The sequence below is a fragment of the Oncorhynchus nerka genome, linkage group LG27 (genome assembly GCF_034236695.1).
Source record: "Oncorhynchus nerka isolate Pitt River linkage group LG27, Oner_Uvic_2.0, whole genome shotgun sequence".
In the NCBI taxonomy this organism is placed as follows: Eukaryota; Metazoa; Chordata; class Actinopteri; order Salmoniformes; family Salmonidae; genus Oncorhynchus; species Oncorhynchus nerka.
Genome location: NC_088422.1, coordinates 41,320,035 through 41,339,312, shown reverse-complemented (window position 1 = coordinate 41,339,312; position 19,278 = coordinate 41,320,035). Strand labels below are relative to the sequence as shown.

General features: G+C 42.7%; 1 protein-coding gene across 1 annotated transcript in view; it reads right to left on the bottom strand.

Moving 5' to 3' along the window:
• Nucleotides 1–713: 713 nt before the first annotated feature.
• Nucleotides 714–19,278, bottom strand: part of LOC115111790 (electrogenic sodium bicarbonate cotransporter 4-like) — a 64,428-nt gene continuing 45,863 nt past the window's right edge. Inside the window, 15 exon segments of the mRNA XM_029638221.2 lie at nucleotides 714–1,418; nucleotides 5,796–5,854; nucleotides 5,960–6,142; nucleotides 6,625–6,798; nucleotides 7,467–7,535; nucleotides 7,800–7,872; nucleotides 8,038–8,216; nucleotides 8,690–8,851; nucleotides 9,002–9,115; nucleotides 13,144–13,335; nucleotides 15,093–15,130; nucleotides 15,830–15,920; nucleotides 16,021–16,201; nucleotides 18,351–18,484; nucleotides 19,059–19,233. Of these exon segments, the coding sequence (XP_029494081.2) occupies nucleotides 1,304–1,418; nucleotides 5,796–5,854; nucleotides 5,960–6,142; nucleotides 6,625–6,798; nucleotides 7,467–7,535; nucleotides 7,800–7,872; nucleotides 8,038–8,216; nucleotides 8,690–8,851; nucleotides 9,002–9,115; nucleotides 13,144–13,335; nucleotides 15,093–15,130; nucleotides 15,830–15,920; nucleotides 16,021–16,201; nucleotides 18,351–18,484; nucleotides 19,059–19,233 (1,939 nt within the window). The 3' untranslated portion in view covers nucleotides 714–1,303.

Below are 19,278 nucleotides of genomic sequence, written 5' to 3'. Positions count from 1 at the left end.
GTAAAGTTGCAATGTTTAACAATTATTAAATATTTTGGAAGATGGAGAGCTACTGGGTGTGCATGCTTTTGTATGTGCCTCCCAGTGTCGATACCACATTTAAGCATGCAATCTTTTTGTCATTGAAATTAGTTTAAATGTCATGGAGAAGTCCTGGAAAAGTCATGAAAATCCATCTGTCAAAATGTGTATGAACCCTGGTTTGGTCTTGCTTCATCCTGTAGAGTGTTTTTTTTCAATTTGCAGTATTTATAACACCCCCCCCCCCCCCCCAAGAAAAAAATAATCCCACAGCTGAATCTAGTTGATGACCCCTGCAGTATGGGATAATATAACGATTGGAAAACGCTGTATTCAACCATGTTATTAACAAATCAATCATTTTTCAAAAACAACAATATTCAGTCAAGTAGGCTATTCACATTGTTTGTCTTTCTTTTTTCCCCAGTGGCTTTAAAACACAAGAGGGAATAGGAACGAGGGAATAGGCAAGCTAGTTTTCTACAAGAAGAGGCACCATACAACCTCACAACACACATACACACACACACAAAAACACAATTATTTGCTGAAGAAGGATATTCAAGAACTAATTTATCAGATGAAAAGGCAGGCCAATTTTACTGACATTGAAATTCTGGATTTCACTTCAAGTTATTCTGGACCTCACACTTCATACTTACTATATATATATATATATATATATATATATATATATATATATATATCTGTATGAACAGTGAAAAATACATACTATATACTTTTATAATCTAAATAAATATATTGACACAAAATACTCTCATATACAGCACATACCAGATCTTTCACTCACCTTTCTCCTATATCCCTCCGTTGTGTTTCTAACCTTATGCATATCCTGAAAACTATACAGTCAACATGTTCTCAACAGAGATATCCATGACAGTTCAGCAAAGTGCCTCCTAGTTTAAAAGCAGAAACTGTTGCTGGGATTTTGGACACATTGAAATTGACAGCTATGGGAAATGTAGTGCTCCATGTGCATGTTGTATTCCCAGTTCATTTATGTTAGGTGTCATATGCTGTCAGCTGTTAGTCCACGCCACCTTGTACTGTCCTCTGCAGGCATTCTAGAAGAGTCTTGGTGTGTAAGTGGGTCAGCATTTTACATTATGTACTGTACAGAGTCCGCAGTGGACCCACGTTTGCCTGTGCTCTGTCACACAGCAGTCAGTGCCTACAGGTGACAACTCGGTCTGTCAATCGCCTACAGCGTTGTTTCGCTGACCAAGTCCCTGTGGCGGGGGTGATCAGTGTCCGTGTCCTAGTCCGACTCCATCTCGATCTTCACCTGGGGCACGGGGAAGGCCATGCCACGGCCGTGGGCCATAGGGACCGTCGGGGACGAGGGACAGGAGATCTTCAGATGCAGGGTGATGCTGAGGAACGGCAAGTTCCAGTTATCATACATACATGTGGTCCTGCGTGGCTCAGATTGGTTCGATTACCGCTGTGCCACACATACAAGAATGTATGCATCCACTACTGTAAGTCGCTTTGGATAAAATATTCTGTTAAATTAAATATATGACATACACAACGAGAGGCAAGAAACACAGAAGGAAGGAGGGACGGGAGAGGGGTAAGGTAACCTTGGGCTAGTTAGGGAGGTAGTCAGTTGTTAGATGTAATATGGATCTGATGCATAGTACCAGAGAGGAAATTAGACTAGAGGGGAGGTTGGACAAACTAATGTGAAACAACAGGACAGAGAGTTAGACTGGCTGTCTGTGATTGATGTCTGCTCTTTATGCCATAGTGTTTCAAGCCTTTCTGTGGATCATCTGAATATGGTGCAATTGCAAACTGCAAACTGATATTAGTTCCCTAATATCAGGAAACGCCCATTGATACCTGCCATTGGTCAGTTCTGGTGTTGTGAGACTGATGGTTTCTCGACACAGATGATTTGTTTACATAACATGTTAGGATAACTAACGTGGCAGGTTAGGATAATTAACGTGGCAGGTTAGGCGATTTAGCGTTGCAGGTTAGGTGAATTAGCGTGGAAGGTTATGAGACTGAGGTTAAGGTTAGCAGTTGCCAACAATTGTTGTCCTCTACGTGAAAAAAATGGCCACAGACCAATGGCGAGCATCAATGGGTGTAACTTGATATCAAGAAACGCCTATATCAGACAATGATTCTAATTGCGGTCTGCAATTGCACCCTTCTTGATCAGCTCACACCCTATTTGGAATGTGAGGGGTGGGAATGAATGCAATGTACAGTTTGTGAAGAATAAATGCAAAACTTCACTTAATGAAAGTTTGTCCTTACTTTGCAGTTTTTCCTTTCCTAATTTATTTAGAAAAACCACAAGCAAAGACGTAGGTCTGACCTTGGGCGGCAGGTAGCCTAACGGTTAGAGTCGAGCCAGCGACCGGAGGATTGCCAGTTCGAAAACCCATACCTAATGGAAAAAATCTGTCAGGAAGTGAGCTGGTAACTGGAGGGTTGCTGGTATAAAACCCTAGATGCCATTGCCTACCGTTGTGCCCTTGAGCAAGGCACTTAACACCCAGAACAACTGCTCCACGTGCGCCCAGTGTGGCAGCCCCCTGGTCCAACATCTATAACCTGTGTGTCTTTCGGAGGGGTTGGGATAAAGCAGAAGTCAAATTTCAGTTGGTCCTTGATCTTAATCTTCAATAAGTCTATTCTGAACTATGCTTCGTTAAACGTAACGCAGACACAAATTGTTGTCATAGTTCCTATTCAAAAATACCATGCAGAGGTAGGCATGACTAAAAGGATAGAAGGGGAAGAATATGCAACTATATGGGATGACGACACAACTAAACTAAACATTTGTGTTTGTGAATGGGACCCATAGATAGGCTACTAGACTATACAACACATGGAGGAAAAAGAAACAACCAACACTCTGAGAAAAGCCTGATGCATGTGGCATGGGGATGCACACATACAGTGGGCCAAACGCTGTTCACTCTCAAATACTCAAATACTGTGCATCCACTACATTCAAATATAATTGTAAACTTTTATGAATCTATTCCAATATGTCAAACATTTCTACAGAATATAAACCGTGCCGTAGAAAGTGAAAATACATAGGAGATAGTGTATAGCTATTGGCTAGCATGCTGGAATTATGCACATGCTTGTGCCTGTGGTGTGTGTACACATATCGAGAGACACTGACACAAAATGACACAACTAGTTTTCCTAACGCAGCGTAACGCAGCCTTAAAAATAGCAGCAAATGTTGCTTAGCACAGGGTTTCCCCAAACTCGGTCCTGGGACTGCCCCTTAGTGGACATTTAGTTTTTTCCTTAGCACTAGGGGGTAAAAACATGTGCAAAAACTATCTGCATCGTATCAAAGTGCATGGAGAGAAGGGTGTGAAGGTATATTCTCTGAGAACAATATGGAACACTGTCTGTGATAAATTATGTGTGTATTTATAGCTGTGTGTATGCGCGTGGACATGTTTAACTATACTTGTGGGGACCAAAAGCCCCCACAAGAAAAGTAAACAAACCAAAATCTGACCAACTGGGGACATTTTGTTAGTCCCTACAAGGTCAAATGCTATATCGAGGGGGGTTTAGGGTTAAGGTTAGAAATAGTGTTAGGGTTAGAATTAGGGTTAGGAGCTAGGGCTAGTTTTAGGGTTAGGGTTAAGGTTAGGGTACGGCTTACGGTTAGGGGTTAGGGGTTAGTGAAATAGGATTTTGAATGGGACTTAATAGTGTGTGTCCACAAGGTTATTTGTATAAGACTGTGTGTGTGTGTGTGTGTGTGTGTGTGTGTGTGTGTGTGTGTGTGTGTGTGTGTGTGTGTGTGTGTGTGCATAGGCGCCTGAGCAATGGCACATATTACATGATTAAATCTGTGAAAAATGTTTCTCCCCAAGCTGTTTACAGGTATTTAACACGCTTCTGCATTTTTGCCATCTATTTCCCCAACATCAATCGGTGAAATCACATAGATCAAATGTTTTAATTCAGTTACAAAAGTAACAGTCCTGGTTGAGTGCTCGGTGCGAGTGCACATGTGGCCGCTTCGCAGTTACAATGCAAAATTAAAAAGCACATAATATTTGCACCCCGATAAAACAGCTCTACTTTGCTTGGTAAAGTAAAATTGACTTCCGTTGCTGCTGAGACAAGTTAAAAAATCGTCATGGTGACACGGTGACAAAAAAACTATGTTGGAGGTAGGTATGGATGGGCATCAGTCTCTCTCCATCTTTAACCAGATAAAAAATAAAAAAAATACAGTACTATTTAGTGGAATGTGGTTTGAAAGACAATGTTAATTTGCTTTGACACTAGTGTTCCATAGGCCTACGTGTGCATTTGCGGTGCACAACTAAAAATAAACTAAGCCAAGCATCAAGCATTTCTTCTCCCATTAGGCCTAGAAATACATGCCTAGAGAAAAAGTATCTAAACGATGGGATACACAAGCTACATTCCTTGCCAAATGATGACAGTTGCGTTCCTTCTATTTTCCGCTTTGGTTACGTTGTGACCTGCTAGTGCCCTTTGAGTTGGTTAGTCTAGGGCTAGGCTACACAGGTTCCTCACTGAAAATATGCAAAAACATTAGTTTGACAAAGACAAAGACTGTATTTTCATCAGAATCATTAGGCCTATGCCTACTGTAAACATATGTTGTGGCCGTAATTCGCTACGTGGAACTTTTTAATTTAATTTTACCTTTATTTAACCAGGCAAGTCAGTTAAGAACAAATTCTTATTTTCAATGACAGCCTAGGAACAGTGGGTTAACTGCCTGTTCAGGGGCAGAATGACAGATTTGTACCTTGTCAGCTCGGGGGTTTGAACTTGGGGGTTTGAACTTGCAACCTTCCGGCTACTAGTCCAACGCTCTAACCACTAGGCTACCCTTTAGAAAATTCCAAACAGGCAGAATAAACTAAATCGAACATCTGAATGATAAAAAAAATTCTTTCAACACGCCAAATTGAGTCGCGAGATGCAATTCACTTCACACTTTTTTCATTTGGAAAAATATTCTGTTGTCTTTTATTCTGTTATAATACAATATGGGTTTTTTTACTACAAAATAGGTGCCTCGACTGTTATAATGGCTCGGGAAATAAGAGCTTCTTGTCTGATAAATTAACAAAACAAGGCTATGCCATTGCACAGCCATAGGCTTCTACAAGCAAGCTCCACTGCTGAGGTTACTGCCTTTTGAAGATTGTATTCCATCACATAATATAACCAGTTGATGTTGCGGTTTTAAAAAAAATCTTAAATGGCACTTGTTTTTTTTATTGACAATTTAGAAATGAGGTTTGCTATCTGTAATGATTATGGTAAATTAGGCATTGTTGCGCACTGTTGGCATATAGGCCTAGATAAATGTGCACATATTCCTTTCTGGCCTTGTGTTCTAAAAAACACTTACTCGACCTCAATATAACTTGTGGCAGAACTTAAGAAAAATAGGTGTGTTCTGTTCATAAATATAGATTCCACCTGTAAAGAAACAGTGTACAATTGCAGGATTTAAAAAAAAAATGTTTAACTCTTTTTATTATTTTTTTTACTTTAAGACAAAGTCAGGCGCCCATGTGTGTGTGTGTGCGTCCATGTTTTGGGTCTGCATAAATCTGCCAGGCTGATGTTTCATGTTTATGTAATCTATGTATCAGGGGATGTATTTGCCTGGCTGGCAGTGAGCGGCCCACTGTGACTGGGCGTCAGCGGGCTGAAGGAGGTCTCTGTAGGGGACGTGTAGTTTAAGCACACAGTACCTGCGGTCCAGGTCAGACTCAGAGCTGGGCGAGCAGTTGGAGTAAGCGCGGTACTTCTCCTGCGTACAAACACACACACACAGCCATCAGAAATACATTATTTAGCCAGGTTTCTTTTGCTCTAAACCAGCCAGTTGGTGGCAGTAAATCTTAACGTTTCTCACCTTGTCTTTGCTGTCGTCTGCTCTCCCTTTCTTCTTGTCTTTCTTCTTCGTGTCATCTTTATCGCCCTTCTTCTTCTTATCCTTCTTCTTATCTTTCCCAGGCAGGATATCATCTATCCAGGCCAGGTCGTGTTGAGAGAACACCATGTCCAGCATCTTACGCACCACCAGCAACCCCAGGATCTGTTAACCACACAAGCACATTATCCTATCTTACATAACTTCCACGACAAGAAAACAACATCAACAGGAAAGAAGATGAAAGCTAAACTCTTCATAAGTAACCAACATTTACATCACATCGGGTCATTTGTATGTTGAAGTGTGCTTGAATGTATAGCTGAAATTATGTCCGTTGTGATTTCCGGTTATAAATCTAAGTAAAACTTTAGCTTGTGAGAGCTGCCCATCTTTTTTTATGCATTAATGCAGGGGTTTCATACACATTCCATTGAGGGGCGAGTGTCTGCAGTTTTTGCTCCTCCCATGTACTGTACTTGATTGATCAGTTAAGCTAATTTATTGGTAAAAACTCACCTCAGCTGGTTGTCTAGGTCTTAATTGGACACAAATTGAAAGGAAAGAAAAAAACAGCAGACACTCAAATGGGTTTGACAGCTATGTATTAATGCTTGTTCCAATCAAAAGCGAGTCATAAATAATACCATGACAGGGAAGAGGATGGCCAGAACGGTGGACTTGAGAACCCAAAGGACAGCCAGACAGATGATCTGGACCAGGGTGAAGAGGTGGACCCTCCTCAGAGGCACGTGACGCAGGAAAGGGAAGTCAGGCTGGTACTTGGACGGCATCATGTACAACTTGATCCTCTCCCAGAACTACAGGGGAGTGACAATGAGAACACACACTCATCACTGTCTGCATTATTCTCAATTTCCAATGTTTTATCTCCATAAGATATGCAATTTGGCAGACACTTATCCAAAGCAACTTACAGTAATGTGTATATACATTTTTATATGGGTGGTCCCAGCAGGAATCAAACCAACAACCAAAGCATTGGAAGCTCCATGCTCTACCAACTGAGCCACACACAATTGTTTGTGGATTGTGGGCAATAGGCTTGTGACATACTGTATTTCCATGTATACATTCATGGACCCTGTCTAATGTTTGTTCACCTCGCTGTTGACATTTTACTCTTTCGTCTGTGACATTTCCCTTTGATTGGCAGGGTGCAGCCAAAAAGCACAACACACAGAGCACAAACAGACTCACTGAGCCCTTCACTGAAATCCTAGCTTCGCTCTGAGCAGCCTAGCTAATGCCCTCATCAGAATGCATCTCCAAATTGCTTTAGACGCGGCTAGAATACAGTCACCTTCCCTCCAGACACACGGTTTCTGATAAGGAAAAGAACGACATCACAGAGAATGCATCTTCATTTGGAGATTTGAATTCATGTCAGAGGAAGAACCCGCATACCATGAGACTTTCCATTGACACAACCACTGGCTGTCTACTTTGTTTTCTGGTATATACATACCTGAATGCCGCTGAGAGATGCTACGCCCATGTAGAGAAACACACCGTAAAGTACTGGCATGGGTATGAACTGTGAGTGAAAGAGAGGGAGAACACACATCTTAAACACACAGACAACATCAGCACATTATCTTGTTGATCCCCTTTGATAATGTTACGTGGTGGTATAGAAAACACACTGATTGCACCCCAAATGGCCAGTGCACTACTGTTCAGTGCACTACTTTTGACCAAGGCCCATAGGGAATAGGGTGCCATTTGGAGCGCAGATACTTTTTTATCCTTCATCCATCATCCTTGTTTAGGTCAGAGGAAATGAATACATTTTACTGACCTGTAGAACGGGAGCCAGGAAGATGGAGACTCCAGTGAGAACAAACACCAGAATCCCTGTCAGTCTCTGCTCCCTGTTCAATAGAGAAAAAGCGAGAGAGAAACAGAGAAGGGATAACTACCAGCAAACCTTTCCATCTATAATAGACAACAGACAAGAGACAAGCCCTGCCTGGACAATACTGTCCAGTACATCCTCCATAGTCAAAGTCTACGGTCACTGCTCAGTGCTCCCTCACCTGACACCAAGGAACTGGGGCTGCTCTCCAGGGGCGCTGGACTCACTTTCCATCTTCAGCGAGTCGATGTGTGCGATGGAGATGACAGTGGCAGCCACATACCAGGGCAGGCCCAAGAAGGAGCACACAGCCATCAGCACCCCCACCCAGAACAGGTCCAGGTGGTAGCCACACCCTTTCTGCCAGGGAGGAACACACAGGTGGAGGGACACACAGAGCAGAGTAGGACAAACTCACACTGGGGGATGACATTGAGGCAATTGTCCTATGCATTATGTAGGCCCCAACATGACACCAAAACCCAATTAAGGTTCTAGTAACTATAGTTTACCTCTACAAGTACCTCTCTTATATACAATATAAATGGCTCATTGTGGCAAACATCCTCTCTCATGGACAGATTCTGCACAAATTACACAAGATTTTAGTTCTGGGTTAACCGAGATTATGGCAAACAACATGTGTGATGCCCACTGTGATCTCCAAAAAACTGAGGTTAAACTTGTTATCAATGTCTGCACTATAACAGGCTTGGCTGTGTATATAATAGAGAACATCCAGGTGTCCCTTCTAAAAGAGGTCTCCTGAACTCAATGGGACTTCCAGGATAAATAAAGGTTAAATCAATCAATAAAAACACCCCTCAAAGTACCCTCAGTTTGTTCTCCTTCCGGTTGACAATGACAGCACTGATCTGCTGGTCCATGAAGATGAGGATGGTGACCAGGAGAGCAGGGACGAAGCTGGCCAAATACACCCACCATGGGTTCTTCCCAAACGGCAGCACTATCCAACCCCGGTCTGGACGTGTGGGCTAAAGGGAGTCAGTAAGGGACAGTGTCCGAGTGACCATTCATTGATTAAAGGACAAAAACATACATGTATAATGATACACAACTGTTCCAGGGTACCGTCAGGAATATAACTAATACAAAGAGTAGCTATTTTGAACCTGTTCCTTTACCTTAAACTCTGTGGGAACAATGAGCTTGGGGGTTTTGAGCCCGATTAACCTGTCCAGACCCACAAAGGTCATAATGGCCATGAAGATGGAGAAGTCACTGATGAGCTTCCGCAGCTGTTTACAGAAGCCACAGACAGAGCAAGAGACAGAGACAAGGACAGAGACACGGACAGACACAGAACAAAGCAAATGAAAAAAATTGAAAATATGTCTAGCGAGAAACATAAATCATCTCTCAAAGAAATACACAAAGAGTTTATTTCCAAAACACTACGTTCACACATTTTACATTTGTTTTTTTCATCAGAAATGATTGCTTACCTTCATGCCTGTCAAATATTTCTGTTCTCAATTCAAAGACTATAGATCTTTATAAAAAATATGTTTTTTTGCAAAACGCTATATCCATTGATTTGCTGGAATGGAATGTTCGTATCCTGCATATTTGACTGTGATATGTAGTTGTCTCACCTAGCTATCTTAAGATGAATGCACTAACTGTAAGTTGCTCTGGATAAGAGCATCGGCTAAATGACAAAAAATGTACATGTACAGTATATCTCATATTACTGTATTGAATTATAAAATATTGATGTCACAAATGTACCATTTGTAAATTTCTTTATAGAAAATTTAGTCATTTGCTACATTTGACTGTAAAACCTAGCAGTACTACTTATTTCTCTGAGAGAGGCGGATATATTGCATTTAGCAAAAAAAACATATTTGTCTGTCTAAAATGAAACCATCAAGTTCTAGATTTTAAACAAATACATGTCTATCATTGAATAGCCCCATGCCATGATTAAAAAACACACCAATCTCTTTGATAATTTCTTTAAAAAATAAAAGCTAATTTACCAACATTTCTGAAAATGGATATATAGTGTTTTGGAATTAAACTCTTTAAATGCAGAGACACAAACACAGAAAAAACACTTGTTTTTTAAGCTTGTTCAAGATGGTGCCGGAGGAGAGGACTGCCATCTTATCGGATCTTAACCAACCATGCAATTTTTTTGTTTTTTTGTACTTGTTTTGTACATTTTGTTGCTGCAACCGTCTTTTATGACCGAAAAGAGCTTTTGGACATCAGAACTGGGATTACTCACCTCAAATTGGATGAGGAGTTCTTCAATGAGTCGGACGCGAAGGATATACTACAAACACCCGACCAGGCCCAGATCCCTGTGATTCACTGGAAAAGGAAATGTAGGTTTCGCGGAAAGAGATCAGGATGCCTTCTGAGGATCAGGCGACGAGTGGCTAATCTGCCCTTGCCTTTCATTCTGCTAGCTAACGTTCAATCACTGTAAAATAAATGGGGCGACTGTACGGGACATTAAACTGTAATATCTTATGTTTCACGGAGTCGTGGCTGAACGACGACATTAAGAACATACAGCTGGTGGGTTATACACGGCAGGACAGAACAGCAGCCTCTGGTAAGACACGGGGCGGGGACCTATGCATATTTGAAAACAATAACTGGTGCACGATATCTAAGTAAGTCTCAAGGTTTTGCTCGCCTGAGGTAGAGTATTTCATGATAAGCTGTAGACCATACTATCTGCCTTCAGAGTTTTCATCTGTATTTTTTGTAGCTGTCTACATACCACCACAGACCGATGTTGGCACTAAGACCACATTCAATGAGCTGTATTCCGCCATAAGCAAACAGGAAAATGCTCATCCAGAGGCGGCATTCCTAGTTGTCGTGGACTTTAATGCAGGGAAACTTAAATCAGTTTTACCTAAGTTCTATCAGCATGTTAAATGTGCAACCAGAGGGGAAAAAATGTGAGACCACCTTTACTCCACACACGCGTACAAAGCTCTCCCTCACCCTCCATTTGGTAAATCTGACCATAACTCTATCCTTCTGATTCCGGCTTACAAGCAAAAATTAAAGCAGGAAGCAGCAGTGACTCGGTCTATAAAAAATTGGTCAGAAAAAGCAGATGCTAAACTACAGGACTGTTTTGCTAGCACAAACTGGAATATGTTCTGGGATTTATCCGATGGTATTGAGGAGTACGCCACATCAGTCACTGGCTTTATCAATAAGTGCATAGAGGACGTCTTCCACACAGTGACTGTACGTACATACCCCAACCAGAAGCCATGGATTACAGGCAACATTCGCACTGAGCTTAAGGGTAGAGCTGCCGCTTTCAAGGAGCGGGACTCTAACCCGGAAGCTTATAAGAAATCCTGATATGCCCTCCGACGAACCATCAAACAGGCAAAGCGTCAATACAGGACTAAGATCGAATCGTACTACACCGGCTCTGACGCTCGTCGGTTGTGGCAGGGCTTGCAAACCATTACAGACTACAAAGGGAAGCACAGTGAGAGCTGCCCAGTGACACGAGCCTACCAGACGAGCTAAAGAACTTCTATGCTCGCTTCGAGACAAGTAACACTGAAACATGCATGAGAGCATCAGCTGTTCCGGGCGACTGTGTGATCACGCTCTCCGTACCCGACGTGAGTAAGACCTTGAAACAGGTCAACATTCACAAGGTTGCTGGACCAGACGGATTACCAGGACATGTACTCTGAGCATGCGCTGACCAACTGGCAAATGTCTTCACTGACATTTTCAATCTCTCCCTGTCTGAGTCTGTAATACCAACATGTTTCAAGCAGACCACCATAGTCCCTGTGCCCAAGAACACTATGTCTCTAGCCATGAATTGCTTTGAAAGGCTGGTCTTGGCTCACATCAACACCATTATCCCAGAAACCATAGACCCACTCCAATTTGCATACCGTACCAACAGATCCACAGATGACGCAATCTCTATTTCACTCCACACTGCCCTTTCCCACCTGGACAAAATAAACACCTATGTGAGAATGCTATTCATTGACCACAGATCAGCATTCGACACCATAGTGCCCTCATAGCTCAACACTAAGCTAAGGACCCTAGGACTAAACACCTCCCTCTGCATCCTGGACTTGACGGGCCACCCCAGGTGGTAAGAGTACGTAACAACACATTCGCCACACTGATCCTCAACACGGGGGCCCCTCAGGGGTGCATGCTCAGTCCCCTCCTGTACTCTCTGTTCACTCATGAATGCACGGCCAGGCACAACTCCAACACCATCATTAAGTTTACTGATGACAACAGTGACGGGTTGCATCACTCCCTGGTATGGCAACTGCTCGGGCCTCCGACCGCAAGGCACTACAGAGGGTAATGCGTACGGCCCAGTACATCATCGGGGCCAAGCTTCCTGCCATCTAGGACCTTTACACAATGCGGTGTCAGAGGAAGGCCCTAAAAATGGTCAAAGACTCTAGCCACCCTAGTCATAGATTGTTCTCTCTGCTAACGCACAGCAAGTGGTACCGGAGAACCAGGTCCAAGAGGCTTCTAAACAGCTTCTACCCCCAAGCCATAAGACTCCAAAACAGCTAATCAAATGGCTACCCAGACTATTTGTATTGACCCCCCCCCCCCCCCCCCCGCTGCTGCTATTATCTATGCATAGCCACTTTAATAACTCTACCTACATGTACATAATTACCTCGACAACAGCGGTGCCCCCGCACATTGACACATTGACTCGGTACCAATACAGCCCCGCTATTGTTATTCCCTGCTGCTCATTAATTGTTTGTTATTCTTATCTCTTACCTTTTTTTTTTGTATTTTCTTAAAACTGCATTGTTGGTTAAGGGCTTGTAAGTAAGCATTTCACAGTAAGTTCTACACCTGTTGTATTTGGCACATGTGACAAATACTATTAAATTTGATTTGATTTGAAGCTGTATTCAGCTATAATATAGGTGAAATAGAATATTCCTGTCTGTGAGTAACATGCCGTTTCAGGATACCATGGGATCTACTGTAATATGTACATTGAGGAGTTTGGGGAGATAATTGTATACAAAAGTTTAGCTCTAAGCATGTTTCGGTCATTGCTCTTATTTACACCATATCTCCATGGAGATAACCCCAAATCACCACAGATTACACCTAATCATATCTGCCTCAGGTGTTTTAAATAGATCATCTTTGCCTTGAAAAAATATGAAACCGTGGCTGAATCAGGCTGCTATTTGCGATGCAGCCTCTATGTCAATGAATAAACATCCAGCTCCTCTTCAGTTCGTTCTAGTCTCACCTTGGTAGGAAAGTAGCGGCTAAACTTGAACTTCTTGAGGGAGACGGTCATGGAGTAGGTCCCGAAGAACAGGATGAAGGACATGAGGGCCAGGTCAGGGACGTACTTACAGGTGTTGCCCACCAGAGAGCCTCCGTACTTCACACACTCCTTCTTACTGAGCTGGCTCCAGTCCAGGTCTGTGATGTTCAACTAAGAGGAGAGAGGGATGCAGGAGAGCAGGGAGTAGGACACCGTTTTAGAGGTCGAAGAATAAGGTGAAGGGGAGAGTAATGGCTGTGAGGATGTGAGGTTTCTTGGGAGAGAGAGAGAGAGCGAGAGAGAGAAGATAAAAGGAAAGAGTGCAAGAGAACATAAGAGAACTAATCGACTTATTTTTCAGACTCCTCAAAGGAAAGCCATTTGCTGTAAACAAATAATTCCCAATTGGCTGATAAAGTGTCCTTGTTTTGAAAGAAAAGCACATTTTCTGTCCATTAAAACAACATCAAATTGATCAGAAATACAGTGTAGTCATTCTTAATGTTGGAAATGACTATTGTAGCTGGAAACGACTGATTGTGTACAGAGGCCCATTATCAGCAACCATCACTCCTGTGTTCCAATGGCACGTTGTGTTAACTAATCCACGTTTATCATTTTAAAAGACGAATTGATCATTAGAAAACCCGTTTGCAATTATGTTAGCACAGCTGAAAACTGTTGACCTGATTAAAGAAGCAATTAAATTGGCCTTCTTTAGACTAGTTGAGTATCTGGAGCATCAGCAATTGTGGGTTTGATTACAAGCTCAAAATGGCCAGAAACAAATAACTTTCTTCTGAATCTCGTCAGTCTATTCTTGTTCTGAGAAATGAAGGCTATTCCATGCGAGAAATTGCCAAGAAACTGAAGATCTCGTACAATGATGTGTACTACTCCCTTCACAGAACAGCGCAAACTGGCTCTAACCAGAATAGAAAGAGGAGCGGGAGGCCCCGGTGCACAACTGAGCAAGAGGACAAGTACATTAGAGTGTCTAGTTTGAGAAACAGACGCATCACAAGTCCTCAACAGGCAGCCTCATTAAATAGAACCCGCAAAACACCAGTCTCAACGTCAACAGTGAAGAGGCAACTCCGGGATGCTGGCCTTCTAGTAGAGTTGCAAAGAAAAAGCCATATCTCAGACTGACCAATAAAAATAAAATATTAAAATGGGCAAAATAACACAGACACAAGAACTCTGCCTAGAAGGACAGCATCCCGGAGTCGTCTCTTCACTGTTAATGTTGAGACTGGTGTTTTGCGGGTACTATTTAATGAAGCTGCCAGATGAGCACTTGTGAGGCTTCTATTCGTCAAACTTGACACTCTAATGTAGATATTCTATTAAAAAAAGAATCTGCCATTTCCAGCTACAATAGTCATTTACAACATTAACAATGTATTTCTGATCATTTTTATGTTATTTTAATGGACATAAAAAGTGCTTTTCTTTCAAAAACAAGGACATTTCTAAGTGACCCCAAATTTTGAACGGTAGTATAAATATAGGGTATGTTTGTTGCCTTAAGGGGGAAGGTGTTACAGGCTTTGGTTTTTCCATTTATATTTTGGGGTTGGATGTTAGCACGTTAGCACGGTCGGCACACCGATTGGAGTCACCTCGTTAGTCAGAAGGTATTTCCCCTGTGCTGGCACAGGTGATATTTAAGAGCAGCTGGTCCAGTGCACAAGTTGGCTTGACAGATGTGGAGGGTTAACTCATTTCGTTGCCGTTTATCTGATCTTCCTTGTTTTTTGCTTTTCTCCACTTTTTGGTTTGATTCCTGTCTTTAAGTTTGGTGTGGGTTTGACATTTGTTTGCCTTTCTTGGGCAAATTTAGGGGCCTTGTGGTGGGTGGCTTAGGTCCCAGTTGTTGTTGCTAGACATGACAAAGTAAAAACGTAATTTCAAAAATCACTTACTCCAAAGAGACTAGAGGTGTTATCAGTTGGCACTGGCACTAAACCATTGAAGATCATTGAAGCCACTGTTTAATAAGTGAAAAGAAGGGAGACAGAAGGAGAGAGGAGGGTTATGAAGGAAAAATTGAGATGCAGAGAGTGAAAACAGTGAGAGGGCAGAGTCAAGGGACAAGAGAAATGGAATAAGAATTCATCAGGTAGACTTGGAGACCTTGAACAGAGAAAGTAGCTAGTTGAAGCTCATGCATACAAAGTGTTACTCACTCGCATCAGACAGCAGCCATTTGTGAGTGCAGCAAAAACAAATATAAGACAAATCAGTTACATTATTCAAATACCTTAAGTCAATTCTCATAACGATTTCCCAATGCAGTGAACATCTCCAGAGAGGCATAAAGGTATAATACCTCCTTATATTACCAAACCATACAATAATCTTTATGTCCCCAAATCCCTTAGAGGTAGCCAGGTCCTGTTTATACTCCTTTCTGTTTGTGCTCTTGCCAACTCCATTTCTGTCAGTGTCAAGTCAAACCTTTACCATGTTTGGCATGACAATTCCATAAGGATTTGACATGAGAGCAGAAACAGATTGGCACCCAAGCTACTAGGCCCTAATTCCCCATTACTACCCCCTCCAACCATATGACAACCACTATGACCCCTGTTGGGAATTCTGGCTAACTTGATTGTTACTGTACTACAATGATATACTATACAGCCAAGGATGGACTCACTGGGGTCTGGGGCCAGGCACTCGCACTTGTAGGCAGTGACGTAGTCTGGCTTGAAGTCGGTGTTGATGGGATAGTACTTGAAGGAGCCCATCTGTAGCAGCACATTACATCAACAGATAAGTGTGCGCCTGTGTGCCTAAGTGTGAGCGTGACTGCGTCTGTGTGCGTCCGCATGCCTGCGTGTGACTCACCATCTTCTTGATGGCGTCAGAGATGAAGATGAAGGAGATGAGGCTGGAGAAGCCCTCCTCTGTGAAGCGGGTCATGTACTTGATGATGTAGCTGGCGTCCGTGGCGACCAGGAGGAAGCACTGGATACAGGAGTGGATCCCTATCCACAGACGCAGTTCCATGTAGTCTATACCATTGTTCCTTAGAAATAAGAACATTGATATAGGGCAGAAGGTGAAAGGTGGTATAAAGCTGGTACGGACAAGCTCTCCAATATGGCATATCAAATCTCACCATTGTGCCTTTCATAGTATATCATGTCTGATGTGGGTGTTTGAATTGTCTTTCAAATCAAAGGGAGGAACCATATGTATCAATATATTATATACTGTATAGGCTACAGCAGGGGTGTTTTTTTGGAGGGGAGGGGGGGAGAACTCAATATATTTTAAAATGAAGAAAACAAATTGAAACTGTGTAGAAATTATAATGGACCAACAGGGGGGAGAACAAGTATTTGATACACTGCCGATTTTGCAGGTTTTCCTACTTACAAAGCATGTAGAGGTCTGTAATTTTTAGTTAGTTACACTTAAACTGTGAGAGATGGAATCTAAAACAAAAATCCAGAAAATCACATTGTATGATTTTTAAGTAATTAATTTGCATTTTATTGCATGACATAAGTATTTGATCACCTACCAACCAGTAAGAATTCCAGCACTCACAGACCTGTTAGTTTTCTTGAAGAAGCCCTCCTGTTCCCCACTCATTACCTGTATTAACTGCACCTGTTTGAACTCGTTACCTGTATAAAAGACACCTGTCCACACACTCAATCAAACAGACTCCAACCTCTCCACAATGGCCAAGACCAGAGAGCTGTTTAAGGACATCAGGGATAAAATTGTAGACCTGCACAAGGCTGGGATGGGCTACAGGATAATAGGCAAGCAGCTTGGTGAGAAGGCAACAACTGTTGGCGCAATTATTAGAAAATGGAAGAAGTTCAAGATGACGGTCAATCATCCTCGGTCTGGGGCTCCATGCAAGATCTCCCCGCGTGGGGCATCAATGATCATGAGGAAGGTGAGGGATCAGCCCAGAACTACACGGTAGGACCTGGTCAATGACCTGAAGAGAGCTGGGACCACAGTCTCAAAGAAAACCATTAATAACACACTACGTCATGGATTAAAATCCTGCAGCGCACGCAAGGTCCCCCTGCTCAAGCCAGCGCATGTCCAGGCCCATCTGAAGTTTGCCAATGACCATCTGGATGATCCAGAGGAGGAATGGGAGAAGGTCATGTGGTCTGATGAGACAAAAATAGAGCTTTTTGGTCTAAACTCCACTCGCCGTGTTTGGAGGAAGAAGAAGGATGAGTACAACCCCAAGAACACCATCCCAACCGTGAAGCATGGAGGTGGAAACATCATTCTTTGGGGAGGCTTTTCTGCAAAGGGGACAGGATGACTGCACCGTATTGAGGGGAGGATGGATGGGGCCATGTATCGCGAGATCTTGGCCAACAACCTCCTTCCCTCAGTAAGAGCATTGAAGATGGGTTGTGGCTGGGTCTTCCAGTATGACAACGACCCGAAACACACAGCCAGGGCAACTAAGGAGTGGCTCCGTAAGAAGCATCTCAAGGTCCTGGAGTGGCCTAGCCAGTCTCCAGACCTGAACCCAATAGAAAATCTTTGGAGGGAGCTGAAAGTCTGTATTGCCCAGCAACAGACCTGAAACCTGAAGGATCTGGAGAAGGTCTGTATGGAGGAGTGGGCCAAAATCCCTGCTGCAATGTGTGCAAACCTGGTCAAGAACTACAGGAAACGTATGATCTCTGTAATTGCAAACAAAGGTTCCTGTACCAAATATTAAGTTCTGCTTTTCTGATGTATCAAACACTTATGTCATGCAATAAAATGCGAATTAATTACTTAAAAATCAATACAATGTGATTTTCTGGATTTTTGTTTTAGATCCCGTCTCTCACAGTTGACGTGTACCTATGATAAAAATTACAAACCTCTACATGCTTTGTAAGTAGGAAAACCTGCAAAATCGTCAGTGTATCAAATACTTGTTCTCCCCACTGTACGTTCATACAGTTTCTTGACTGCCCAGCTCACTAATAATCAATAAACAGTCAGGGAGCATCGAAAATTCAAAAAACGATGGATAGAGGACAATGTTTTGAAAATTCTGACAGCAAGGAAATATTAAAAAATGTCAGTGCAGCTTTCCGGACCTTGTTGAAGAATGAATGCAGCCCCCAGGGCAAAATGAGTTCGACACCCCTTGGCTACAGTGTCTGACTTTGAAGTGGGGTTGAGCTCTCACTCACTTGCTGAATTCGAAGAGCAGTTTCTCGAAGATGAGAATGGGTCCAGTGGAGCTAAGGATGATGAGGGGCTGACCACTAAACATACAGAACACTGTTCCTGACAACGCTGTGCCCAGGAAACTCTCCATCACACCCTGATATAGAGGAGAGAGAGAAGGGAGGGCAGGGGGAGAAACAGGGTAGGGGAGAGAGTAGGGAGAGAGAGATGGAGTGGGAAAATGAAGAGAGACAGACAGAGAGAAGTGGTTGTGAATGTGTTAGAGAAAGGCAGTATGAGCCTGCTATATTTCAATCTGACAGACAGTCTGTGCGAATCATCAGCAGCAGCCAGCCAGAGCACTTATCCTAAATGGTTTCAGTATGTGTTGAGCTGAACAAATGGATTTAGTGCAGTCACTGTTCCCATCCGTCACACACATATATCACCTAGAGTGAGTTAGCTACCATACCATTTTTTTGGCTCATGTTCCATACTAAAAACATTCTTTAGCAAATCACCGACTCAGATACATTTGTTTTAATCAGTAAATTAACTCCATTTAAATTAATTCAAGGGTCATACGCCCTAACTCGGGTACCAGTCTGTTTGTGCTAACGTTTCACTCATTTTACTCCGTAAATATCCCAATCCTATTGTCATTTGACACAGATTACAAGGGGTAGAATGTTAGCACAACAGTTCTGGAGTTCAAGCTACATCAGCTCTACCTGATAGTTGTCTGTGGCATCCCCCAGCAGGCCTCCAAAGGTGATGGCATTGGTTATGCAGCCCAGGTAGATGAAGAGGACTGCAGAGATGGACTGGATATGGAAGCCTTCGTAGAAGTCACTAGGAAACCAGGGCAGCTTTCTCTTCATGTCCAGGAACAGACCTCCGCAGAACCTGACAAAAACACAGACACTCTGGTAATGATGCAGACCCTGACAC